General features: G+C 30.4%; 1 protein-coding gene and 1 pseudogene across 1 annotated transcript; both read left to right on the plus strand.

Moving 5' to 3' along the window:
• The first annotated feature begins 12442 nt into the window (after nucleotides 1-12442).
• On the plus strand, nucleotides 12443-14914 carry LOC123909915 (annotated as a pseudogene).
• A 1935-nt stretch (nucleotides 14915-16849) lies between these two features.
• On the plus strand, nucleotides 16850-21224 carry LOC123909541 (probable inactive shikimate kinase like 2, chloroplastic). Its single transcript, XM_045960401.1, has 8 exons — nucleotides 16850-17144; nucleotides 18103-18293; nucleotides 18385-18579; nucleotides 18735-18796; nucleotides 19340-19406; nucleotides 19499-19617; nucleotides 20399-20575; nucleotides 20948-21224. The coding sequence occupies exons 1-8, from the start codon at nucleotides 16920-16922 to the stop codon at nucleotides 21055-21057; spliced, it is 1146 nt and encodes a 381-aa protein (XP_045816357.1). The 5' UTR covers nucleotides 16850-16919; the 3' UTR covers nucleotides 21058-21224.
• Nucleotides 21225-21381: the final 157 nt, after the last annotated feature.

The following is a 21381-nucleotide window of genomic DNA, read 5'->3' on the forward strand; positions in this document are numbered from 1 at the left end:
TAGTGGTTGTTTAGAGGTGCTTAATTAGTTTTGGTTGTTGGTGTGTATTTTGATTTGTCTTTGTATGTTTGTTTAGTGTGTGTTGAACGTTGGTGGTGCCTACCTATGGTATCCCTATAAATTAATATGGTCAACTTGTTCTAATTTTGCACTATTTTTTCTTCCGTACTACAATATATGTCGTTTTGACATTTTGACGCATATTAGGAAATGTAATGAATGTTGTATGAAAAAGAGAAATTATGAGTTAGTTTACAAATTTACCCTTTATTAATTGTATGGGAAAGATAAATTAAAGAATTGAAAGAAGAGAGATAAATAAATAATTAAGGGTATAATAGGAAAAATAGCATTTAATGCTTTATTGGGAATGTAAAACGACATATATTATAGTACACATTTTTCATCCAAAATGACATATATTATGGTACGGAGTGAGTGGTATATGAGGAATATGAATTATTTAGTAAACTCATTTCTATATTAAATACTATGTGATTAATAATCAATCACTTACATTTAAATTGCAATAAAAAGGTACACCTTAATCCCAAACTCGTGTGAGTACTAGTCAATGGGCCAAAAATGTGTATCATAAAAGGTAAAGACTTAGCAAATTAATGGAAAGAGGCAAACTAAAATGGGATTTTGAGGTTTAGATATATTTGAGAAAGTTTGTATATATGTTGATTCTCAAGATGGGTTAATTGGTGGTGCTTATCATATTCTGGTATATATGATGACACGAGTCTTTTTAGTTGATGGTCCCAAATAACTGACATGGATAAATGAAAGAGGCATGGAGCTGCATGCACCGTAGAATTCATTTGCCTCACGATAAGTAACATCTCAGTTTCATGGACATTAGACATCACTGAATAATACAACATTTATATATATACTTTAACGTGGTCTAGAGTCTTTATGACTTAGTGGTCTAGAGTTCGATCCCCGCTCCCCTCACTTTCAAATTAAAAAGTGGAATTTAAGCATATGATAAGGTGGACCTATGCATTATTCACGCTTCAAGCCCAAGTGGGTTCTTGCATGAGGAGATGCGTTAGAAATAACATAAAAATCATTGATGTGACTTTATCCTAACAACTTAAGCTTTTGGGATAATCGGTTATTTGACTTGTTGTTCGTTTATATTTTATTTGTGTATAATATTTTAAATATAAAAATAATACATTTTTTAAAAAAAAATAGTAAATTAATTTTAGAAGTTGAATAAAATATAGTTTTAAAGCAAAAAAAAAATTACATGTCATTTCTTAAAATAGCCTCAAACAACTAACATAGTGTGACACAAATGGTAGATACTTGAATCAGTTATTAAACATTTGGTCCTATATTCAATCTTTGACTGATGCATATAAAAAATATTTGTTGGGAGAATTCGATCACTCAATGAATCTCAGTTACTTTGAGTAGATTAAGCTCCAAAGTTGCGCATGAATGATACATTTGATTTACCAATAAAAAATAGTCTCTGACATTAGTTAAGAAAACATAAAAGAGAAATTTTACATTGAAAATAATATACTTTTTTAGGTTTTAAAATATTAACTACACAACTTCAAGATAATTGTGCTATATTAATTTGGTTTTCTCAACCGGTGTTCAGAACTTTGATTAAATTGGAAGAGACTCGCATCATCTCATGTAAACGAATTTGAATAACAATTCTATTTATTTAAGTGTAATGCTTTCGTAAAAGACACAAAGAATAATTAACTCTTCTGCTTTTTCCTTTACTAACCTACATAAATACCTATCAAATCATTACCAACTCCAACCATTGATAGGAGTATTATGGTAAATATTTTAATCTAATTATTAAAAAAGTACGTTAACTTGTGATTTTTTTAATGCAATTATAATATTCGAGGTGATTTTTTATTATGAAAAAATCATAAGCTATTTACAATATAGATCCGGTCTAAATATGTGGATCTTACTATTTTATAAGTAAATTTTTATAAAATATTACTTTTATTTATTCTTTTTTACTATTTTAAATTTAAACTAAAAATCATGTTTATGATGTTAGTGTCCAAAATTGTACCCTTGACTGTAAATGAAAAAAAAAAAGTTAATTACCAAATTTTTTATTTATAAATGATATAATAATATAAGTAACCATGTACTTAAGGTCAACCCTAAAGATAAAGATAAATAAACTATATATTTCTGAATATTTGAAAATATAATAGAAAATGTAAAATATTCTATTGTAATTTAAATTTTAATAATTAGATGAAATGAGCTAAAAGACATGTAGACAAAGAAGAATTTTTTTGAAAAGTAGTAAGCTAATTTCACTAGAGAATAAAGAACAAAGCAGCGAAAAATACGTTGAAAAATAGAAAAGACAAAGGTAAGAAATTAACAAAAATTGACGCTAGCTAGCAACGTGTAATGTTAGTATTATATTACAAGACGACGCATAATAAGGCGAGATTCTCGCGGGAGCCAAAGGTATCATTCTTTTTTCTTTTTAAGAGAGAGAGAGATAAGAATTTGGAAACATAACATATTAGAAACATTGTCATAGGTAGAGAACAAAGGGGATATAATATTAGAGAAGAGAGAAGAATGCGAGGGATGTTTTTTCAAATTGTATTCTTTAGCACGTGACAATGGAATTGACATGTCAATGAAATTTAATAAAGAGTAAAAAGTACTAGTGTGATGTAAATAGAATAAAGTTAAATATATGTAGATAATGAGGTCAAACACATGTAGAACACAAGATAATGAATGAGGGTAGATGAATATATAGTGAATAGTGGGTGTAGTAATAAAACAATCTTTTCAACCAATAGTAAATTTCATCTAGTAAAAAATGTTAAACTCTAAACCATTTGATCCGAGAGATTTAGATCATATGTATCAGGTCTTAAGTTCGATTTTATTTGGCAACTTTTGTAAACAAAAAAAAAATAGACTCTCCTCAATCGTTAGTTGGTTTAGTGGTGATTGACGCTGAACTTGGTAGGGAGAACCACGGTTCGATCCACCGCAATTGCGATCGGGAGGGGTCTTGAACCACTTGATGCCAGAAGTGTCCCCCGAACTAGATTAAACGGGTAGCAAAAGCAAAAAAAAAAAAACAATAGACTCACAATGCGACAAATTAAATTTTAAATTCTAATTAAGAGAGATTTTCATTTTATTGTTTGTCGCACTTTGAGTTCTTGAGCTAGTGACAGAACCCTCAAATAGAATAGTTTCACCTCAACATTACTGTAATAAGTTAGAGTGAAGTCAGACATTACTTAAAAAAATGAAAATTGAACACTTTATAAATAAAAAAACTGATAAACCTAACGCATTAACATAATGTGCTTGAACAGTTATATATTGTCAACTCAAATTTCATGGCATTTACCGTAGGTCAAAGATTGAAACTAACTTGGTAAGAGTTGTAAATGTAAAACAGTAACTTCCCTGATTGTTGAATTGAGGACACAAAGAACGAGGCAAATAAAATGATTTAGCAATCCATTGCTTTATGATTGACGCTACTCAACTCTGACCACATGGCAATGAAACCGCACTGTCGTTTTACTAGTAGCAATGCATCAAGAATGCTGCAGGTTTGTCCTTTCACATCTTTTTTATATTAAGGGCAGTTCGGGCAAGAGAGAGAGAATGAATTAGATAGTGACCATACTTCTCTTCTCTTCTTCTTATTCAAGCCCTAGTCTAGTCTTTGTCTGCCCACCATTCAAGCCGGGCTACTTTATTACTACTATTATCACTACCACCTCTGCAACTAAATTTAAATACTAATCCACCTCTTGTTGCTGCTACTTACTACTATTACACCTTCTGGTCAATGCATAATTAATAAATTCACTTTAATTTATAATGAAAAATAAGAATCAATTTTATTTTATTTTTATTAAATTTGATATAAAGATACACAAAATTTAGTCATGACAAACATATAGTATTACTAGATTATAGTGATCTTATTTAATCAGAATTAATGTACGTAGTCGTCTTCGGTATGGTAATGGTGAAGGTGAAGGTGATTGTACCTACAGATACTCTGCCGCTCAAATTAGAATTTACGTGAAGTAAATGTTTTAGATTAAGAAATATCCGGCTCCTCTACATGAGATGAGTACATATATTTCCTAGCAAGAAGCCAAGAACATTATAATGCATATCCACAACATCAACGGTTGTCGGAATAACACTTAAAAAAAAAATTGACATTAAATGTCACTCATTCCAATGTCGACCTTTACAGAACAACTAATTTATATGACCTTGCGCAGGAGAGCGTGACACTGGGTCAATGTTGTATTAGGCCGAGTTCGACGTCCAAGTGAGCCGAACTCGACATTGATTTGAGCTTAGACTCTTATCAAATTGAGTGAAAAATGAATTTTAATAACAATAAAAAAAGATAAAATACACTTTTTTCCCACCCCTATTTCACTTTCGAGTCATTTTTATATATTAATGTGATTTGTTCACATACTCCTAATATATCCAAATGGCTAATTGTTGAAGTCATGAGTGTAGTTTGAAATTATCACATGATCAAAGTTTATTGAGTTATGGAAAGGGCAATAGAGTTAATTCAAATTACTGTTGTGACTAATAATTCTCATATATCTGAGTTATACTAAGGAATAGGTGCAACCATGTCATCAATGAATATACCATGTCAACAAAAATATCACAAACAAGATATATTGGTGTATAATTCACAATAAAGTGAAATTAGAGACTCGAAAATTGATTTTTAAAATATGTTACAAAAATTTCTGAGTTTTTAAAATTAGAGGAGTCAAAATTAATGGAGAACATATATGTTTGTTTTCACGTCAAAAACGGCGTCTACTAGAACCTATGATTTAAGACTTCATATATAAATTTATGGCATAAATGGACTCAGGTGCGCGTCTATCATTTGCACCAAATAAATTAAAAATATTTAATTAAATTTTATTAAAATTCACCTTTAAGCCAAATCTATATTGCGCTTTTCTCTTATTTTAATAATGCATATTAAGCGTTCCTATTATATTAACCATTTTTTTTTTGAAATAAATTTAATTGACCTTGACAAAATTTGAAACCGGGTCATCCCTATGAAAAGTGGGCTAGACTATACTATCATTGAAAGTTGAAACTTAATTATCTAATTATTCTCATTCTTTTGTCAAAATTATTCTCATGCTCAAAATTAAAAACAAAACTTAAACAATATGAATATAAGGCCATATGTGGCCCATCATTTGAAGTCCAGTCCGTATGAATGTAAAGTAGATTAATAACACAAAGTACAATTATTGTAATAATCTATTATTAAATCAAATAATGAGGGTGGGGTTTTTTTAAAATTAAAATGAAATGGTGATGACCAAAGTAGGAATGTTTGAAAGTTTAGGGGTGGGTGGGTGGTGACGAAAGTTGTCAGTAGGTAGTGTCAGTGTTACTTTATCTTTATCCTAAAGTCTCTGAATTGTGAATCATTCATTCATAATTACTTCCTTTTAATGCTTTTGGCCCTAGCAAAGATGTGACGTTTCTGAAACATTTTACTATCTCTGCTGTGCGACCAAAAACAAAAACAGTGACAACAATGCTTTGCCATTGTAAATGACTAAATTCTACTCCCACTAGTCACATTTATAAATAAAAAATACTTTAAATTTTGGTTATTATTATAAGTAAAAGTTAATTATTATTTTTTAATTTAATAATACTACTATTCCTAATATACCGTAATTCAATTCTATTTTTTTAAACATTTACGTATTTCACTTTTACACTTTTCAAAAGGGATAATATAGTAATCTCTTCTACCAAAAAAAAAATTTAGTAATCTCAACTCATATTTTGCATTAAATTAAGAAAATTAACTACATTTAACTAAATTTTTTAAACACCGTGTAAATAGTTTTTTTTGCTAATATTTGTGACCGGAGGGAGTACTACTCCATTCTTAAAATAAATAACAAAGTTGACCAATTCATATTTGTGAAACTACAACTTTAATATTGTAATGCTACTCCGATATTAATTATAAACAACTTTTCACTTTTAAAATTTATTGAATAATTAATGTATGTAACCTTAATTATATACTAGATATATTGATTTTCTAATGAATCTAAAAAACAGAAAATTACTTATAATTAAGGTAGAATGAAGTATATCTTTAACTAGTGTTTCCCAACACTAGTTAAGAAACCAAAAAGTGGTAAATTTTGTCTTAAAAACAACATTGTTCATATTTTAAATACATTAACTTCACTAAATTCAAAATTATTATACTATATTTGGTATGCTTAACTAGTGTCCGGAGACACTAGTTAGCATTTTCCTATCTTTGATTATCTAACAATAAAAATTATAAAAGTTGTATATTTTGACAATATTCATCACAACAAGTCAAACAATATTTTATAGGTTAATATTTGCATTTATATATTAGTAAAAAAAAATATGGTCAAAGTGGATTATATGAATAATGCACTTAATAAAGTGTGTATCTAATACAAACCTCTAAAAAAAAGTTAAATCGTCACAAAAAAAATGTTAATTTTTTTTTTTAATTTTATAAAAAAAAAACTGAATTTTATATCAATAAATTGTCCTCCCTGGTTTTTATATATAAGTCAAAGTTTAATTTTTAGAATTACTTAATAACTAAATAGATGAAAGAGAGTTTTTTTTTTTTCAAAAATAAATATAGATTTTATGAAATTTATGGAGGTAGAAGTACAATTATAGAGGTGTGAGGTAAAAATGGAAAAGTTATTAGCTATCAAAAAGTAATGAAAGTGATTGAGTGGGCTGGACTGTACGTTGCTTACTTTTGGGCCGTTGCTGGCCCAAATGCTTTACACTTGTTTTGTTTATTTCCTATGGTAACTTCTATTACTCTTACTTCTTTTTAATAATTTTGTTTTTCTATCGATGCATCTATTTTAGGTTGATCAAGTCTATTTTAGCTATCAAAAAGTAATGAATGTGATTGATATGATTCAGTATGGTAGCTTCCCATGCCAAAAAAATTAATAAAATTTGGTCAGCATTGCAGTGCCACCATAGATGTATAGAGTTAATTAATAGGTACAATATGTCAATAATGTAATGTGGCATTAATTAGAAATGGACGTACTCGATCGGGTACGTGATGACCTTTAAAACATACACTGACTTTACCTTCATGCACGGTGGGAATTGGGAAATATCTCCACATTAAGATATATAATGTTGGTTTGTCTGTTATTTTATTGTATGTACTTTTTTAATAATGCTATCCTTTAAACCATTGTATTATTTTATGTATGTATGTAAGTAATTGCATAGACTTATATTTTCTAGCAAATGTTTTTATATGCACGGATTAGAAATTAAATTTGGAAACAAATAATTAAGAAATTTAAATATTTATGCTAGTAAGATTTAAGGTGTACTGATACCGAAATATGAGTTATGTGATCTTAGTTTAGGTGTTAGGGACATTGCATTATATATGTAGGGGTTCGAAATTCGAACCTCGGTCATTCGACTTATCTACTTTAAAGGTAAAATTTCTGACCACCAGACTACTTAAAAAAAAGTGTACTAAAATATGAATGTGAATGATATATTTTTAGAAAAGAATTTAGCTCAAGTAACATGTTGAATTTGGCATTTTTCAAGAATTTTATAAATATGAAACTAATTTAGGGTGCATTTTTTAAAGATAACAAATCCATTATGTATTCTCCAATATTTATTTTATTTATCAATAAAAAAGGAAAACATGAAATATTTGAAGCAAACATAACTTCAATAACATACTTTTTATCACACTTTCTATATTTTATTGGGTTAGATATGTTTTTAGTTCTTACATTTTTCTCTATTGTCAAGAATAGTTTCTACTTTTTGTTTTTATGGTGAAAAAAATATCCTGCATTTTTTTTCGTTATTAAAATTAGTTTCTGCCGTTAAATTTTTTAACGGAATGCTGACGTGGCAAATGTTGACCCATTATTTGATTGGGTTGCCCAATAACACGGTGACATGTGTCAACCATTTAATTTAATAATAACTAGCTGGATACCCGTGCGGACGCACGGGAGGAGCGGTGTTGCCGCTCCATAATATGTACTATAGAATATAGATTTATTGGTTAATAATGAAATATATAAAGGGTGAAAAAAATAAAGAAAAAATATGTTGGCAATTTAAAAAAACTGAATAATGTATATAAGAAGGAAAAAAAAATAAATGTTTTTGATAATTTTTTAATGTTATAAACAAAAAGTAAATATGAAGTTAAAAATAGGGGTGAAATAATGAAAAATATTTAATGACGTGAGCCTTGAAATGTGGCTCTGTGAATAGTGTGAGTAGTTAATTTTTGTAAATATAAATAAAATTAAGATTCCTTATTAATAACACGGTGACACTTGTCAAAATGCGGATTGTTTGGTTGTTTTTAGGATCACGGTTTGAGATGATCTAAAGAAGATTTTTTTTAAAATTGGGAAATATTGAATACGGTTAGGGATTTTGAGGGGTTTGATTTTGTTGTTGTTATTGTTCTTATCTTTGATTTGATATCCTCTTACTTGTTGATTGTTGAAAAATTTGGGATTAGTTGGTGATTCAGAGAAGAAATTTATTTAATTTTATTTTCTTCTACCTTGGGTGGTGGTCAAGCCATGGGTGTTGATAGTTGAAGAAGAAACTATTGAGGTAGAGAGTTGAAGATGATGGAAGAAGAAGAAATGTTTCACGTTGAACCCTAAATTTTCTTTAAAGAGAGTTTTTTTATTAATAATTGTTTAATATTTAAGAAGATAATATATATTAAAGAAAAACCATGGATTTTTATTAATTCAAATAAATATTTCTGATTTTTGTTTTTTAAGTTTTAATTTTTTTTCTTTTTTTTTAACCAAAAGTGGGGTCCACAATTGTCACGTCAGCATTTCGTTAAAAAATTTAACGAGGGGACTAATTTTGATAACGGAAAAAAAATCTAGGCAAAATGTATAGACTAAAAACATATTTAACCCTATTTTATTATGAAAAGATATACGATCCCACACAAAAAATATGTATGTTATTTTAGTTTATTCTTAATTTTTTTTAAAAAAAATTAAACCATACATTTATAGGCCAGTACAAATATTGGTTTTGTACCACAAATGCTCCATTTTATTTTATATTTTTTGACAAAGATGCCCCATTTTACTATTAACTGGATCTTATATATATGACACCAATAATTCAACAAATACTATATAAATAAAGTTATTTTAATAAATTTGAATAATAACAAAGAGCATAATTTTTAATATCATTTAAAATCATAATTGGAAAAAATAAATTATTGGATCATGAGGAAATCTTCACTAGATTGAATCATTTCATCGAGTTAGAAGCAAACAAAAGGTAAACTTTAAAGACCGAAGATTGAATCTTGGCATATCTTTATATTCACCTTAAAAGGTGAACTTTTAATCACTATGTTACTTGACTAAAAAATATATCATAGAATCAACAAAGAATTTGTTCAAGTGGTAAGAGTTTTAGACCTCTTAAACAGATTGTCAATTTTTTTTTTTTGAAGCAATAAAGAGAAAGTTATTAAATAATAAATAGAAGAAAGTACAAGAGATACTCTACCCACCTCCTTAGGATAAGTACATAAAATACTCAATCCAAAAGATACAACAAAACAGAGCCAAAACAAAGAGCTAACTCCAACTAGCCAAGACCCCCAACCAAAACATAACCTAACTATACAATATAATGGATTGACACGCCACTCATAGAGCAAGTAAGACGGGTTTAATTTATTAGCCAACTACTATTTTCAAGAGATGATCAGAAGTTTAATTCCCAATTCTTACGTATGAAAATAATTTGATTGGGAGTGGAGAATCTACTTTTTGGGTGCCCCACAAATTCTCTGACAAAAAGATGACTAATATCGGTAAATATTTCGTACTTATTTTATGGTTGCAAAAAACATCATAAATAACAGAAATAAAATTGATTGACCAATAAAAAAGGAGAAATAAAAAAAAATAGAATTGTAATTTTAAGAAACTATGATTTTTAGGTGTTTGTGTATTCATCAATATATCATAAATATAAAGAAAAATAGTAATAAATTAAGAGTAATGTATGTAATATTAATTAGACGATACAATTAAAAAATAGCTATTAAATTAAAAAATAAAACTAACATTCATTTAAAATTATTTTTTTTGCAATGTGTCTATCATTGTGGAATGGAGGAACAAAATACTTACTAATGAAGTATACTGGAATGAAATTAAATTTATTTTTTAGGTAAAAGTATACTAGTATTAATTTAATGCTATTTATTTTTTATTATAAAAAGTGAATAGCTCAACCTCCGACACATAATAGTGGACCAGATAGGCAAAACCCAATTGGGCTCAACATACAGGCCCATATTTAGGTAGATATGTGTATACCGGGCCCGTGTGAAATGAATGAAGGCACCGACAGACATGTGGCACAATGAAGAGAATTTAGTTTGGCATCCTATGTGTTTCTCGCACATTCTATGTTTTTTCTTTTTTATTCTACTGCTATTTAAGTATCGGACATTGCAAGAATAAGAAATTTTTTGAGAAATTTTGTCATTGTCGCCCGTTACTTAAGTAGCGACTAGTTGGCTATTCGAGTCTCCTTCATCAGTCAAAGGTCAGTCACGTGGCCAATTTTGGGACAGTTTTGAAGTAGTTTTTAGTGATTTTCAAAATGAGAGAAAGATGAAGGAAGGTGGTGGATTTCCTTATATACATTACGTTTACGATGATAATTGGTTAATTGTGAAGTGTACTGATTTGAAATTTTTTTAAAATGCCACTGTGTTCAATGAACTGCTATAATTTATTAATTGTGATTTCTTCTATCTTATGCTATGCATTTTCTATATAGTCAATATTATGTGTATACTTTTTCTCCAAAGTTTCATCATTGTATTAAATATAACTATAACATTATATGATATTGATGCTTGTTGCTTGCCAAGAAACTATTTTATATATGTAACTAGTTTAAAGACATGTGTATTTGCATGAGTCTACTGATTTTTATTCGATATTTGAGTTTATCACTATATTAATGTAGAAAATTTATTTCAAATTAAATATTTAATTTTTTTATATATTGTTAAAATATGAGCGGAATTATTGTGTTAATTATTTCTTGTAAACTTATTTATTCAATTTTTAATGTTTTAGTGAAAAATAATGGTCCCGTGTATATTTTTAATCAAAAATAATATATTATAGAAATATTTAGGGTAATTTAGTAAGTTTGATACTAATTAACTTTATGATATTATTATTAATTATTGTTTTTCTTCCTTCCTATTTTTATGTATAGATTGTTATGTTTTGTTCATATCTATAACCTATTTTGTTCCTATTTTAAGCCTATCATTTTTCTATATTTTTTTTATATTTATTTTAGTGAACCTTTCTATATTTTTTTAATATTTATTTTAGTAAAATTACGATGAAGGATATAAAACTTGCAACGTGGTTAAAAGTAATAAAGATAAATTAGGAACTTTGGTGGTAATCAATTTTAATATATTAGTAATAGATATGTCCTATTTCAATATATTTCAATTGTAATTTACTTAGGAACACAATTTTTTTTCTCTCTATAGAATTTAGTGACAAATTCTCACACACACAAGTGCTAGAAAATAGAGAATTGTGAATTTAAACAGTGTCAATATATAAAATATCTTTATGGTATTTTATTATTTCAGTCACGAGATAAAGAATAAAAAATATTTAACATGATATAAGTAATAAAAATGCAAAAAAATAAAGAATAAATATTTTTAACCCAGTGTAAGTAATAAAAAAATGCTAGTAATTACAAGACACGATTTCAAGTATTTCTAGTAAGAAAAATATTTTTAACCCAGTGTAACTATTTTATTTATTCATTTTCCGAAAAAGTAACCATTGGTTTGGTTCTTATTACCGTGATTCGCCGTGATTTATCAAAAGTTACACTCAGTTTCTGCAAAATGATTTTGAATCACCATGATTCTCATATACTCACCGTGATACTATTATATTCCATTCTGTCGGTTCCACTTCATTCTATTATATTTCATTCCGCTCCACTCCGTACTATTTCATCAATCCAAACAAAGCCTAAGCGTAAGCGTAGACTATTGATATTGTTGAATTTAAAAATAAAATAAAACAAATTGGGCAGTGCTAGATAGTGGGCCGGGTATTGTTTCGAAAATGGGCCCATTAGCAACTCATATATATTGGTTCCGTTTCGAATTTCAAACAAAATATCGAGTGATACACATTCTCGTTCTTTTCTTCGATTTCAGTTTCTTCTTCTTCTCCTTCAACCCTAAACCTAAACAAGCTTAGAATCAATCAATCGTATCATGGAGCATCGGTTGCTCAGAGACCGCCAAGCTGACGGTTGGGAACGTTCTGACTTCCCCATCATCTGTGAATCATGCCTCGGTGAAAACCCCTATGTTCGAATATGGTTCCTATTTCTTTAATTTCTTTTTTCAATTTATTTTAAACGGTTATTGTCTGTTGAGGAATAGAAAGTTGAAACAATAGTATATATCAGTTATTCAATAAACCTAAAAAGTGAATTGTTTTTCGGAATAAAAACTATAGTGTCAAGGGTGTCCAGTATATATGTATAGTTATTACTTAGCCTATGTTTGGTATTATGGTGGGTATGCTAGAATCACCGTGACTCACTGTGATTTTACTGAAGCTACAAAGTGTAGCTTTTAAAAAATCACATTGGATCACCGTGATTCTGGCATATCCACCTTCATACCAAGCATAGGCAATAATTTTCAGGTATCAGCATAGCATGTGGGATTCCGATTGCTTGTGTAATTGGGTTTATGTTATGTTTATATGTGGATGCAGACGCGGGCTGAGTATGGCAAAGAGTGCGAGATTTGTACAAGGCCATTTACTGTTTTTAGATGGAGACCTAGTGGTGATGCAAGACATAAGAAAAGTGAGATTTGCCAGACATGTAGTAAATTGAAAAATTGCTGTCAAGTATGCCTTCATGATCTTCAATATGGACTTCAAGTCCGAGTCCGCGACACAGCTCTCAGTATCAGTTCTAATGATGCCATTCCAAAGAAGAGTGATGTTAATAGGGAGTATTTTTCTGAAGAGTATGATCGCAAGGTATGTGTTTTTATCATGAATTGTACTTGTAGTCGTTAATCGTTTAACATAATTAAAGATGAGAAATATAATGGCATTTTAAATTTTTAATTCTTTCATGTCCCAAAGTTTGTGGTCATTGGTTCATTTTGTATATAAGAAACCTGACTAAACAAATATCTCATATGTTATTTTTAATATGGAAACTTAGGATATGCATGCATCTGTGATGTTCAGTATGTTTGTACATGTCTGATCTAATTTCGCAAATGTGATGAGTCACTGTAGACTGTAGTTGCTGAAATTGTATTGCTTGAACCGCACACAGATTTTGGTACACTGTACTTCAATTGTTTCATTAGAGAGAAGCATAGAAAATAAGTGAAGGGTAACAGGGGGGAAGAAAAGGATAAGGCATTCTCTAAAACATAACCTTAAGAAGGCAAAGAAACAAGGCCCTAATGTGGCTGATAGGACTCGATCTCGATTAGGACTGACCATTAGTAAAATATAGAGCAGAATAGCAACAACTGTTATATACTTATTGATAATCCAATAGAATCAAGGTGATTCTATCGCAGAATTACAGTTTATGATTGAATGATAAAATGCAGAAAATGTAAAGGTAAGCTAGGCAATTCGAGAAGCCTAGGATCTCCTAATTTGAGTCACCAAATTCTTGCTTAACTCTTCCACAAGTACCTTACTCCTTTTATACTCTCAAATTCCCTCAAATCTCTCTCTTTCACACCAAACAACACCTCTGCCACCTCATCATTCTTTCAACAAATTAGTTATAACACTAGTGATAATGATTCCCTGTTGCACCTCCCAGCCCCTCCTAACATACACCTCACCAATTCTATCAGTGGCCATTTGCTGGGACTGAACACTACCACAAAGCACTGCAAACATTTAAGTGGGTTTTGTAATATTTGAGGTGCAATGCTTTCTTAATATTTGCTGGGTAGTACTTCATTGATTAATCTCTTTTAAGATATTTATGGCTTCTTCACTATTTTAACTCAGTTTTCTTAGGTCATTACTTTCTGACGATCTTTATAGTTTTTACTAATGATGTATGTTGCAGGCTAGAGCTGGTATAGATTATGAGTCCTCGTTTGGTAAAGCACGCCCAAATGACACTATCTTGAAGCTTCAAAGGACAACACCTTATTACAAAAGAAATCGAGCACATATTTGCAGTTTCTACATAACATAAGGGGTAAGTGTACTAGAGGAACTGTGCGCTTACAGACACGAGATGCCAGTAACAGGAGAACTGTTCCATTTCTACATAATGACCTGATGTGTATCCAATATTGCTTGTTTTTATTTACTAGAATTTATTTATCATGCCTTTCAACTGCAGGGTGAATGATCCGGTGGCTATGAAGCTACTTGGCAAGGCAAGGCAGGAGAAATGTGGGGCAGGCCTCAGACAGCAAAATCTGAGTGCGACGGCTCTGATCATGCAAGGCAACGGACCTCCGTAGCTCATAGTGGGTTGATGCCTCATGCAGTTATATCACAGCAGCAGAACCAGTACCAAACCCAAGGAGGAATGTTTTACTATAACAATCCACCTCCTCCTCAGCAGGAAGAGAGCTATTACCCTTCAATGGATCCCCAAAGAATGGGTGCTCTTTTAGGAGCTATATAGAATTGAAATTTAGAATCTTATTCAAATTCATTAAATAAAGTTACAAATACCACTCAAAACGTACACATATAATTGTAACGTGAGTTTGGAAAATTTGTGTGGAGACAGTGGCGGAGCCACAGTAGGGGCAAGGGGTGGCCACAGTCCCCCCCAATATTTCCAACTTTTTTTACACTATATTGATATACTATTAAATTAGGCTTATGTACATTTTTTATTTGCCTGTATACATATTTTCTTTTTGCTGATAAAAAGCCATATCCTTGATCACATAAAAGAATATTAAAATAGACATATATGAAATATTACTACTCCCATTTTATCATAGATTTAATTTGTATTTATGAATAGATAAAATAATTCTTACACCAACATTAATCATAAATGTTGAATTATTAAAATATGATTTTTTTTACCGTGATATTTAGTTAGGTATCAATATCTCATAGACAAAATGCATTTAAAATGATATTTTAATATAATTAATATAAAATATGACATGACATTCAATTTTATCTATGAGAGTATTCAACTAAATTCCGAAGTACCAAAGTATTCACCTTATTAAAAAAATACTCATCGTTAATAATATCTTTCTAAAAGAGATACGTTTACTGGAAAAATATTGTATCAAAATGAATTTTTTTTACTATAATTTTTATAATCTCTTTTTAAGTGTTTTTTTTGTCTTTTCACATGATATATTTCTTCGCACTGCTATATTCTAAATGTATTTGAAAAAATTAAGTTTAAAGATGGTTAGGTAAAAAATAATTCACTTATTTCATTTACTTATAAATTCTAAAATTATTTGTATATATTGAACACTTAAAATTTATTTTTCTTCTTCGAAATTAAACTTGTTGGACTTGGTCCCCCCAAGTTTTAATTCCTGGCTCCGCCCCTGTGTGGAGATGTTTAGTTTAATAATAGTATTAACATTGTGAACTGATCGATGTCTTAAGAACCATTATGAGAAACTTACCAACTCGTAGAATTACTTTTGTTGTAACTTTATTTTAACATTTTAAATTTTCTGTATATACTCAAGTGTTTCTGCTTATTCTTAAAATACATAAAAATTGGTGCAATGCATTGACAAAAATTATAAAATTATGAATTTAGCCAAAAAAAAAAAAACTCAATTGCACGAGTGCATCATGCCTTTCATGGTGCACAAGTTCATGATATCATTATAATGAATACGAATTTTACAAAATTTACTGTTGGATTGATAGTTTATATATTAAAAACTGTTAACCTTGATGGGTCTTAATGACATACAGTATCATATGATTTTTAATTTCTTTAAAATTTGACATGGATAATTTATATGATATAAACTATCAATTCAACAATAGATTTTATAAAATTCATATTTGTTATAACAATATTGTTAACTTGTGCATCATGAATGACATGATGCACTTGTTCATATTAGCCAAAGCTATATATATATATATGGGGTTTTCCAACTTAGACCCACCTAAAAACATGAAGGTCTAAGTTAGCAAGGTGCACATTTTCACTTTGGGCAAAAAAACCTTGACATTTAATTATTTTACACTAGAAAATTGAAGGTTAGTTAGGTAAATTTTATTAAATGTTGCCGCACTCATTTGCTAATCTCTATATATATATATAGGGACGGAGGGAGTACTTCTTTAATCTCTAAATTGTATTTTGTTCGCAGATTCATCCTTTTCGTTTTTAGCGATGTTGAATTTGTATTTGCATCTGATTTACTCTATCAATTGTTGGAATAGATGAATATCATCTATTTTTTAGTAAAAAAAATAAAAATAGCTGCATAATCTTATTGTGGTAGAATTAGCATCAGCATAATCAAGACATTTTGGAATTAAGTAATTAATATTATTTTTTTAAAATTAATAGTTTGAAAGAATTCGAGTTCAACGCTATGTAAAAAAAAATTATTAGATTATTTGTCTCCGTTTTACTAGGGGAAAAAAATTAGTATACTATAGCATATGGAGTATGTCATACATAGGATATTGTGATTTTATGTTTGTGTTATCTCTATTGCTGAAATGGTAGCTACTACTCCTGCTGCTCTCCACTTTCTTCCCCCAAACACCACAACCACAAAAACAATCCACTTCTTCTCAATCTTAAAACCAAATGTCATCTCACTTCGTTCATTCTCTCATTCTTCTTCTTCTTCTTCATTATTTTCTCTATCTCACAGATACCCTTTTTCTCTACCTCCCTGCAAATGTTCCTTCACTGCTCCTGTTTCCACTACAACCTACGAGGTACTTACTTCTCTTTCCTTTTTATACTAACTAATAAGTTACTTATAATTTCTATACTTGATGTGTTATCTCAGTGGTAAGAGTTTGGCCTCGAGGTACCGAGTCCACATACCCTCCACAACAGTTATAAAATTGTTATTAGTGTCACTGATTATTAATAAAGTTCCACTTCCTCAATTTAAAAAACAAAATATTATAATTCTTGATGTAATTAATAGATGAGAGAAAAGTATAGAAAATTATATTGAATAATGAGAGAATTGTTGATTACATCAAGGATACAACAAGGCTTATATAGCTAATGAGGAACTAACTAGTGTAACTAATTATTGTAACAAACTATTACATCTAATAATAATAGTTTGCAATATGCAAATTGCACAATCTAGATTCTTTTTTCAAATAAGCAATTGTTGGTGAGTGTGTGTGTGTGTGTGTGTTTGGTTCTACGGCAGCCAGATTTTTGTTGAATTTTTTTGGGTTAACCCTCTGGTTCCCAGGGAAAGGGGGCCCAATAATCTAGAGTTCGACCGGGAGGTAAGTAAAGTCTGGCTAAGAATTGTTCCCACCACGAATCGTCTTGGGGGGGGGGGTGTCTTGAATCCAATGTCTTGATTGATTTTTGTTGCATATGTTTTATGCTTGCATATGTTTATGTGGGAATGAGTTGAACATTATATTTAAGGTTAAAAATAACATTTGGTGGCAAAAGTTATAGATCCTAGCTTCAAGTTAGAAGCAAAGTTAATTTAGAATCACTTTTTGTCTCTCTTAAAAGTGAATCCAAACATAAACCAAGTTACTAGTTATGTTAGTTTTCAGGATTTGAACTCGGTACCGAACTCTTTGTTTGGAACACATACAAACCTTTTTTCCTTTTTATAATTTGAAGTCGTTCTCTTTTAGCATTTGAGTTTGATTTATAACTGATGGTAACTAACAAGGTAACAAAATGCAGTTTTCTGATAATGCTTCAGAGATGGAGTTAAAGTTAAATATAGGAAGCATGGATATAAGAAGCACAAAAGACATATTGGTTGATGCAAACGATACATCTTTAACTATCAAAGTGTTGCGGTCCGGATCTCCCATTACATTGATAGAAACTAATCCTCTTTTTGACAGGATTAAACCCTCTGAAACAATATGGTTTGTGCAAATTAAATTAAAGTAAAAATGAAATTTTGAACCGTATTTTGGTCTTTTTGCCTTCTTGGTTGATTTGTTCTGATTTGGACAGGTATATAGACGATGATCAACTTATCGTGAATTTCAAGAAACATGACCCTGAGTTGAAATGGCCTGATATCATGCAATCATGGGAATCACTTGCTGCTGGATCATCGCAGCTTTTGCAAGGAACTTCAATTTATCTTGTTGGTGATTCAACTGAAATCAACCAGAAAGTGGCTGAAGAGCTTGCTACTGGTCTCGGGTACATTTAAGTGATCTGTTTGTGATTCTAATTATCGATATTCAAAATGCTGTAACTAGGAGAAGTAAATAACTATGCTGATGAGTGCATTTTTTTTAGATGCCTGTGATTGATGTGTAACTTTCATTAATGGCTTAATATTCTTCTCTTCTCAGGTACACGCCACTTGGTACTAAAGAGTTGCTCGAAACTTATTCCAACCAAACTGTGGATTCATGTAAGTGTCATTGTTATGCCTTGATTTTTCTTCCAGATGTCTTAGGCCATTCCTTCCACCACAGGCCTACAAGATTCTGCAAACACATGATAGATCGAGATATCAAATTTCTGTATGCTGTGTATTGTCATCACCATTAGGATATTCAATATTATTATAGAACTCTAAGATGAATTGTGTGAGTGCCTTCAGTAATGTCTTATAAGATTGTATGTGTTTAGTTCTAGTTTTAGGTACTGCCTTAACTCTAGGTAAAACTAAAAAATGCGCCAATTCTGGTTTTTTTATGCATAATGCATATGCTACTTTCCACCTTGAGAAAACTTGGTCTGGGGTTCATCTAATAGTTCTATTTGTTGTGATGATTCCTGATTAAAGAGTAAAAACCACAAAAAAGCCCCCTCCTCGAAACATATTACTATATGACGATGCTTCTTGTATTTTTAATATAAGAGAATATGGTTGTTACAACTGCATGTATTTCAATACCTGAGTCACTTAATTCCCATATCTTGCAGTATAACAAATGTAATTGACTTCCAGGGCTACTTGCTGAAGGTTCTGATTCGGTAGCCGAAGGCGAAGGTGCTATACTTGAAAGCATAAGTAGGTAAGTCATTTACTTCATTTCATTTTCTGGATACTTTTGTTGCTGGGTACCAAGTAGTAACGCTTTTTTTTTTTTTTTGAGTGGTCTGCTAGTCATGTAAGGACAGTAGTTGCAACATTAGGAGGTAAACATGGTGCTGCTGGAAGATCTGACAAATGGCGACATCTTTATGCAGGATTTACTGTCTGGTTGTCGCAGACTGAAGCATCAGGTAATTTTGTTGATATATTCTTCGTTGTTTTTGCAAGATATGTCTTCAGTTACAGTTCAATAATCAATACTACAATCTTGTTTTGAACCTTCAAAACAATAAATAAGTCATTTGATCCTTGGCTTAAGTCTTGAAGAAATTTTTACCATTACAAATGCTATGAGTTGGATGGGAGATTTAGGAGAGGAAATGACGGAAAGAGTGTGGAGGAAGCCATGATTAAATCAAACTTTGTTTCATTTGTTTGGATGTTTTTCAAAATGGAGGGAGTGAAATGAAAAGTGAAAGCTTATATGTATGGTAGCTACCAATAACCTTTATAAATATCTTGTTCCAAACAAGGGGAAGGAAACTTATTAAGGGCATGTTTGTTTGGATTGACTTATTTGAGCTTGTCAACTGACATAAACACTTGTGAAACTGTTTGAGAGAGCTTATGGAAGGAAACAACTTATGACATGTTCATAAATGGTTTTCAGATTATTTCCATAAGCTCTCCTGGATGTTTATGAAAATAACTTATACGAAAACAAGCTGACTTTATTTTATCTGTTATTAAAAAAACTCATACATAAGTGCTTAATCATGTTGTTTATCCAAACAGAGTTTAGTTTCCCTTTAATACTCTTTCCTCGCGCCCCTTTCATTTTCTTTTGATTCCTTCCCCACCCTTCCTCTCCCAACTACCATATTTTATATTTACATAAGCATATACTCACTAGCATTATTGCTACAGTCTGTTGTTTCTGGTAAAAATTAATTTTGATTGCATGAAATACAGATGAAGATTCTGCAAGAGAGGAGACACACAGAAACGTCAAAGATGGCGTATCTGCATACACGAATGCAGATGTGGTTGTCAAGCTACAGGGATGGGATCCTGCTTATGCCAAAAGTGTGGCACAGGGATGTTTGAGTGCCCTAAAACAGTTGATCCTATCTGACAAGAAACTTCCAGGTATTTGTGCAGTTTTATTTGTAAATCAAATTGTCTCAGATAGACACCAATCCATTTGGACAATTGTTTTTCATTTAGTTAGGGTATGTTTGGATAAACAGTTTAATTAAGTGCCTATTGAAAAAGTTTTTATTGTATAAGCTCTTATGTATATAATCAAATAGAGAATGTAGTTATATCGTTTTCACATAAGTTGTAAGTTAATTTTTAAAACTATCTAAGAAGTTAATGTGCGTGTCATAAGCTACACTCTCTAAAATGCTTACTCAAGATTTTGTCATATAAGATAAGTTCAAATAAGCTGTAAATGAGTTCTTCCAAATGTACCTTCTTCCAACTGATTAACTTAATCATGACTCTGGTATCATGCAGGTAAAAAAGGTCTATACATAAGACTGGGATGTCGCGGTGATTGGCCAAACATCCAACCCCCTGGTTGGGATCCGTCAAGGGAAGGTGGTGAAATTCCTGGCACACAATAATGATGCTTGTAATAATAATGAAGGAACGAACGAATGAATAACATCAAATTTGTCAATACAACTTTGTTAGTAAATGTAATGTATGAGAAATGTGGCAGGTTGTTTCAGAGACAGGTTTATCTTCCAATTTTTTTCAGCACCAATAGGAATTCTTGGTTGCAGTCCAATTTGTGCTTTCAATAGGAGTTTATTCTTTGGGATTACTACAAGATAAGATTTGGCACACGAAAAAATGACTAAATTTTTAATCAAAAAACTCCTTCAGTCCAAAATGCGATCTATAGTGTTAACATTGCACTTGTTTGATGTTGCGTTGCTGAGAAT

The sequence above is a fragment of the Trifolium pratense genome, linkage group LG2 (genome assembly GCF_020283565.1).
Source record: "Trifolium pratense cultivar HEN17-A07 linkage group LG2, ARS_RC_1.1, whole genome shotgun sequence".
Classification (NCBI taxonomy): domain Eukaryota; kingdom Viridiplantae; phylum Streptophyta; class Magnoliopsida; order Fabales; family Fabaceae; genus Trifolium; species Trifolium pratense.